Consider the following 8,023-nt stretch of genomic DNA (forward strand, 5'->3'; position numbering starts at 1 on the left):
CCAAGTGTGGGGTGAGGACCAAGACACATGAGCAAAGGCATGATGGCCTGCACCCCGTGGTTCCTGCTCTGCCTCCCTGCGAGGTGGAAATCCAAGGCCTCCCCACTCCCAGAATACCCCTGGGCCTGAACATCAGCCAGGGCCCTGGATGCACAGATGGGTTCTCTGGAGTGGGTGTGCACCTCCCTGCCCACAAGACAAGCTCCAGCTAGCAGGACTCCAGGTGAGCATGGAGGAAAAAGGGTCTCAGAAGTGAATCCAGCCAGCAGCAGACTACAAACCACTCAGCAGCCATGCCCAAGGGGAGGGCAGGCTGGGCCTCAGCTTCCAGACTGCAGTGACAGGCAGGATCAGAGTAGACTCACGCCAGACGCCCACTGCCTTAATGCAGCAGGGGCGATCTGGACAGGCGCTTCCCCCACCCAGGCACCCAGAGAGAAGGAAGTTCTCCATCAACCCCATCTCTTATAAAATTAATTTCATTTTTAATGCTTTAATTGGAGTTTTCAATCTCACTTTTGTTCATTTTTCTTTTCCTTTGTAAAAATCCTACTGCTTCCTTCTTTCCTTTTCCCCAGTGCCCTTTGAAAGTTATTTTATTATTAACTTTTTTTTTTGGGTACTGGGGTTCGAACTTGGGGACTCGCGCTTTCAAGGCAGGCGACAGAACCACTAAGCTAAATTCCCAGCCCTTTATTAACTTTTATCTTCTTCATTTCTTCTCTATTATTTTACCCTTTTGTTTTCTATTGTTATTGATAGTGTCTTTAAATTGTGTTTTTATAGCTGGTTTATTTTTCTGGAGTTGTTCTCTCTCAATTTTAATAGCAATGTTGTCATTTACTGAAGCCAATTTTTCAAATTTAAATGCTCACTGAATAATTTCATCACCTATTATGTGTTGGAGAAAAGACAGCCTCTTTTTAAGAAATGGTACAGAGAAACCTTGATATTCATATGTAGGAATTGAAACTAGATCCCCATCTCTCACCCTGTACAGAAATCAACTAAAAATGGCTTAATGATTTAGATGTAAGACCTAAAACTCCAAAGCTACCAGAGGAAACATTTAAGAGTACAGGCAATGGCAATGACTTCCTAAATAAGACTTCCATAGCGCAGGAAATAATACCAAGAACAGACAAATGAGATTACATGAAATGAATAAGCTGCTGCCCAGAAAATTAAACAACGGGAGGAGGAGTCGGCATATAGAATGGGAGGAGGTCCTTGCCACCCACCCTTCCAACACAGGGCTGATATCCAGGACTCAAAAAATGTACCACAAAAGAACAAGTAATTCAGGGAATAAATGGTCAAATGATCTGAGCAGATACTCATTAGAAGGACAAACGGCCAATAACTGAAAACACGTTCAGCATCTTCAGCCACCAGAGAATCGCACATCTGAACTACTCTGAGAGTCCATCTCATTCTCGGTGAATGGCTATCATCAAGAATCCAAAAAACGGTAAATTCTGGCAAGGATGTAGAAGTCAGGTATATTGTTGGTGGAAATGTAAGTTAGTGCCACTGTGGAAATCAGTATGGATCCTCGAAAAGCTAAATGTAGAACTATCATATGATCTAGCTATACTGCTCCTCGCTTTACACCTGAAGAAATTAGCAGATGCCTGCATACCCAGGTTAACCTCGCCCCGGGCACAACAGCCAGATTACAGCATCAGCATAGGCGCCCATCAGTAAACAGAGAAAATGTGGTAAACACACAGCACAGGGTATTTATTCTTCAGCCATAAACAAATTCATGCAATTTACAAGAAAGTATTAGAACTGAAGATCACCATGCTAAGTAAAATAAGCCACTCAGAAAGACAAGTATCACATTCTCTCTCAAATGTGGAATCTAGAAGACAAGAAAACAGAATGACACGAAAGTAGAAGGGAGACAACTGGGGAAAAGGGAGAAACTCGGGGAGTGGGAGGGGAGTGGAAGAGAGGGCGAAGGTGGAGAGGAGAGGATCAAAGTACGTCATGCGCACATGTGGAAATGTGGAAATGCACTAACAACACATAATAAAACAGAACACTTTTTTCGATTAAATCAAGGTTTTATTGTCTTACACAGAGTGTTACAGATAGTTCAACAAAGATAATCACAGTGACTCATACCAGTAAAACATTTATAATCCTTATAACCTGACCTAAGTTCTCCAGCCCCATAAACCTTGCCTTGCTTTTGTTTAAAGGGTGGCTCAAAAAAAGACTGTGAAGCAGTGAAAACTTGAAAAAGGTAGCTCTTATTGCTGCACTGATTCCATCCTGTGTGTGTGTTCATACCTCCCCTCCCCTCTCCTTTCCATTTAGAAAGCTTTCCGGAACAGGCCACCGTGTCGTATGGCTTCAGTTAACAAAACCAGGTCTTGCTAAGGCTGTGAGATGGCCTGTTCCAGTCCACACTTGGGGAACTCACTTCCCACCACTGCCACAACCTCTCTTCTGAATTATTCGTAAAATAACACCTTGATCAGAGGCTTTCTGTCTTCTTGCTAAGCCCTTTTCAGATGGGCTTAAGGTCTGGTGCCGGTTCTGGGCACCCAGGGGAGGGTGCCCTAATATATTCCAGGCTAATTCTTCTGACCGAATTGGGGGTGTGATGCCTGCTGACCAAAGTGTGCGATCCTGATATTGGCTGTTGTGGGCTTTCCTTGTCAAGTGGACTAACAGTTCTAAGGCTTCAGCTCCAGAGAGAGGAGATTTTGGTTAAATGTGGGATTAAAATTTAGGTTAAAAGTTGGCTACAAGGATCCACATTCTCATTCTACTAAAGATACAAGAAGAAATCCTGGAAAGCAGAAGATTAAAAGTGGATCGCATTTATTTTTGAGACAGGGTCGCTCGCTTGAGTCCAGGATGATCTTAGACTTGCTACCCACCTGCCTTAGCTTCCCATGTGCTGCGATTACAGCGTGTGCCACTGCTCCCAGCTTAAAAGTTTAGAGAACTTTTGTCTTAAAACGGTTTCAGTTTAAATAATTCTAATAATTTCCATGTTTTGGTTTTCTATCTTCTTTAGACACTTTATAAGTATATATACATACTCATATGTGCTTCAAATATGACCAAGGAGAGTAGAAATATTTTTAGAAAATTATGAAAAGTCAAAAAATTATCTTTCTTAGAATAACTCTTAGCTTCCATCATGAAGTAATCACATATTTCTTAACTAAAAGTTCACTGAATTTAAATGGAAGCTATACAAAAAGTATTATTTTCTAAAATCAAAATCCTAGTTCATAAGTATACAATATAAGTGAACCACATATCAAAATTTCTTTTTTAAACAAAAAAAAGACATTAAGAATGATTAATTATCCTGGTTGGTTTGACTTGGACCCAAGTAACGTATTTACTATATCACCCTAAAAACAAAAAAGAAAAGTCACACATTACAATGTAATAAAACACAACTTAAAGGTAGTCTTTTAAATGGCATTTAGCATTTATAAGTTATTGATACACATACAAATGACATCCTATAAGATCATAAAAAGGGAACAAACAAAGGTAAGCTTAAACAGTAACAGTTACTTCCTAGTACAAACCTGCTCTTTCCTATGAAAAACTCTTCAGTGAAGACTGAAAGACAGTTTTATAAGGACTCACTACGAGGCCATTTTGACAGCTCCCGTTTAGCATTGGTGCTTCATTCAGGACAGGAACGGGAAGCAGAAGATGAGAATTTTCTGAATCTCATAATAAATGCAGTCTTGGAAAACCTACCTTTATTTCTAAAGGTTGTTATGAGTGGGATAATTATGTGAAAATGTTTTATCGACCCTAAAGTTTATAAGACCACATAAGCCAGTTCCTGTCTTGTGGCCCGTGGCCTCTCATCCAGGCACTTCCTCACCCTGCGAGTCCTAGCACCCCGAAGGAGTCTCCAAGTCCTGCCAAGCCTGGTCTCAGTGTGTTCTAAAAGCCATCTCTTTCTACCTCAGCCTCTCACTTGGACAACTGCACTTGGAACAAACTGTTCTCACCGATTCTGCAGTGCTGGACCCTTAGTGTGGAAGACAGACCTGTCACGCAGTACATGCTCAGTAGGGTTCGTGCAATGATTAAATGGTCCGATTTTCTGTCTTTGGTGTGGCAAAAAATAATAATAATGATGATAGTTTACTGAGCGTTTACTATGTGCTGGAATAGTTCTAATCCCATTGTTCTATTAGCTAATTTAATCAACCTGACAGCCTTTGGTACTAGTACTTTTATTATACCCACTGTACAAATGAAAAGATAGACAAAAATAATGGGATTTTTTTGGTATTACTTTTAGAAAACACTCTCCTTGTCCTTAGAACATAATGCTATGCTCCTACATTTTCTTCTAGTAGTTTGCTTTATTTTTAACAAGGATCCATTTAGAGTTTAGCATTGTACAAAGTCTGGGACAGGGATCTGATTTTGAATTTTTTCCTAAGTCTCTGCTAGAAGTATAAATTTCTATAGAATAAAGACTGTACTCCTTGGCCGCCATAGCTGCAGCACCCGGAAGGCAGCCTGGGCCCTGATCCACCGTGGGAAGGATAGCCACGCCTTCTCCCTTCCAGAGCCTCCATTGCTCCAGCGCCAGGAAGGTATCCTGGGCCCTGATCCACTGCAGGAGGAATAGCTACGCCCTCTCCTGGCTGCAGCCACCATTGCTCCAGCACCAGAAAGGTAGCTACGTGGCAGCCCCTGAACCCCCACAGCTCCCCTAACTACCACCACCCCCTACCCCCTACACACCCCACCCCCTCTGCATGCACTCTCAGACCTCCTGATTGTGCTGCTCTTTGGACCAACTCTGCAGAGGCAGAGGTGATCATAAAGGGTATTTTTCTGAGTTCCCAACTTTGAACATCTTTAAAGAAAGGGAGTTCAACCATTCAGAAGGTTGGGGAACTCAATTTGGGCCTTGCAGCCTGAGGTCAGTCCGCATCATGGGGTTCTGCCATCAGCTAAGTGAGATCAGGAGTCTTGTGTCCTAGCTCTGTCTGAGCCCCCATCCTAAATGGTAAATATACTATATTGAAAAGTTCGTTCACTGCAGACACGTTTTGGACTGCTTCTTGATTTCAATTTAATTCAAATGGTTTAAGGGTGATACACTAGTGACTACCACAGGTGGTCAGTTTCCAAGTTCTGCTTGATCATAATGTGTTGCTGATTGTATCAGTTGGGGAAAAGGATTGTGGTTGATTTGATGAGTTGTTTTCTCTGATATTATGAAGATGAGAATGTCTGTGGGTCATTAGAGACCCAGAAGCTAGGGCGCAACTATATCAGGAAGATTTGGGTGATAACCCAGAGATTAAACCAAGGACAGCCTGACAACAAAAATAAAAATGAGAAAACACTTAGGCAAAAGACAGACTTCCAGTTCACCAATGGCAAACAGTAGGGCAAATGAAGATGAAAAGGCCGACAGTGAACCACCAGGACACCCTGAACTCAAAGCACAGGAAGTAACAAAATAGATCAATCAGGCTCTAGAAAAATTCAAAACAGAAATAAATTCCCAGATAACCATAGAGATGGTGAGCAAAATGAAAGTTGTGATTTGAGACTCTAGAACAGAAACTGACAAAAAAATAGATGAGCTCAGGACCATGATAGAAGCCATGAAGGCCCAGCATAAGAAAGAAATGGAAACAATAAACACCCAACATAGGAAAGAAATGGAATCCATAAAACAGATTCAAACAGATATCCAGGAGATTAAACACTCCATAGAAAGTGTACACAACAGAATAAAAGAATGCGAAGATAGAATCTCAGATATAGAAGATAAGATTGCAGTCAGTGACCATGAAAAGAGAGGTCTCTTAAAAACAGTAGGGGGTCATGAGAAATCGATCCAACAACTCCTAGATGATGCAAAGAAGAATAACATAAGACTGATAGGAATCCATGAAGTAGCAGGAGAAAATACAAATGACGTAAAACAGCTGTTCACAGAATTAATGAGAGAAAACTTCCCAAACAGAGGGGAAGAATTTGACATTCAGCTAAGTGAGGAATATAGGACCCCAAATAGCCACAACCAAAAAAAATCTACACCTACACATATAATAATCAAGATCCCAGAAACCCAATAGAAGAACAAAATACTACAAGCAGTAAGAGAAAAGAAACAAATCACATGCAAAGGAAAGCCCATCAGAATCACAGCAGACTTTTCAACACAAACCCTTGGGGTAAGGAGAGCCTGGAGTGAGATATTTCAAGTACTAAAAGAGAACAACCTCCAACCTAGACTGATGTATCCTACAAAACTCTCTTTCAAAATGGATGAGGAAATAAGATACTTCCACAACAAAGAACACCTGAGAAACTACATGAATACCAAACCAGCACTACAAGCAATTCTAAACAAGATCCTAGAAAAACAATGAAGGCAACAACACCATAAGGCCCAACAGAGCAAATCAAATAGGCAAGGCAAGAAATTAAAAGGAGAAGGTGAAAAAGTAAAAAGAATAAATAACAGGCCAATAATAAGTCAGTACATATCAGTTATAACCATCAATATCAATGACCTCAACTCACCAATCAAGAGAAATAGACTGGCAGAATGGAATAAGAAGCAAAATCCAACAATATGTTGTATACAAGAAACACACCTAGTGCAAAAAGAAGCCCATAGACTGAAAGGATGGAAAATAATTCTCCATGTGATAGGAGCCCAGAAAAAAGCAGGGGTAGCAATCTTATTTGCAGACAAAGTAAATTTCAAACCCAAAGTGATTCTAGTATTATAGATGTAGGACAGTACTGTATCATACCTCTGTGAATGTAAAATATCTTGTACCTGCTTTATGGTACGTAGTAGTGACTGTGCTTTATCAGAGCTATTTTTAATGATGTTACTCTAGAATGTTCTCTTTCCAGATGATGACTAAGATGCTAATAAAAAGAATGGTGCCAGGTACCACAACAACAACAGAACTTTGCTGTTTTCTGGGTATTATTCTTTTCTTTTTTTGTTTTTGTTTTTTTAATGGAGAGTGCTGAATGTCTATAATTTTGTTCAGATAACTACAGAACCTGGAAAAGGTGTTGCTGCTACTGATGCATAACATTAACTGCCATTATTGGTCTTTTTATATATATATATATATACACATATACACATATATATATATATGTATATATATATAAATAAATTGAATTTTTGGAAATTTTAACTGTGCTGTTGACTTTGGAAAAAGTTATCCCAATTTACTGTGTTGAGTTGGCATTGTACAGAAATTAACAGACATATTGGTCTAGAAATGTTAATTTCTTTTTCCATTTGTACAGGGGTAATGCACTGTATTAAATATGTAAGGTCATATTTATGTGGGTTTGATTACAGAAACTAATAAAGTATTCTCTAAGTTATGGAAAAAAATAAGACTATAAGAGCAAGAAGCAATTTAAATATGTTCAGGGACCATTTTCATCTTCATAATTAAGGATTACTTTAATTTCACATCATTGCCTTTTCTCTTTTACTTTCCTTTTTAGTTTCATTTTAGGATTCCGTATTTTTAATGTTCATACAGAGATTTCTTTAACTGAAATACTGAATAGTTTCTCTGGTGTGAAAAACTAGTAGTACACAAGATCCTAGTGAGATGATTAATAATGTGAAAAGGAAGTAAAGGGCTAAAGGTATAGGGAAAGTGGGAAGGGTGGGGGAAAGGTAATAAGGGAGAGGAAAAAAATATGAAAAAATGGAAATAAAGTGTGTGTAAATAATGGGGAGGGGAGGAGCGGGTGAAGGGAGGGCAGGGACAAGGGGAAAACATGAGAACCATGACCTGTCATGTAAAGGTACAGGATCCCAATAGTGAATGTAACTGTATTGTATGCCTAGATTGTACCAATACACTCAATAAATAATCTATGGGAAAAAAAAATTGTACTCCTTATTCTGGAGGTCATTTTGTTAAACAAAATGCTTGTTGGAAATGACCCAACTGTCCCCTTTGCTACTTTTCTTCCATGCTTTTTTTTTTTTTTTTTTTTTTTG

At 39.5% G+C, this 8,023-nt stretch overlaps 1 protein-coding gene across 1 annotated transcript in view; it reads right to left on the minus strand.

Moving 5' to 3' along the window:
* Positions 1 to 1,919: 1,919 nt before the first annotated feature.
* Positions 1,920 to 8,023, minus strand: part of Wdr78 (WD repeat domain 78) — a 59,147-nt gene continuing 53,043 nt past the window's right edge. The window contains exon 19 of the mRNA XM_010605236.2: positions 1,920 to 3,383. Within this exon, the coding sequence (XP_010603538.1) occupies positions 3,333 to 3,383 (51 nt within the window). The 3' untranslated portion in view covers positions 1,920 to 3,332. The remainder of the gene's footprint in view (positions 3,384 to 8,023) is intronic.

Source organism: Fukomys damarensis, unplaced genomic scaffold, assembly GCF_012274545.1.
Source record: "Fukomys damarensis isolate Sample0158 unplaced genomic scaffold, DMR_v1.0_HiC HiC_scaffold_33, whole genome shotgun sequence".
Taxonomy (NCBI): domain Eukaryota; kingdom Metazoa; phylum Chordata; class Mammalia; order Rodentia; family Bathyergidae; genus Fukomys; species Fukomys damarensis.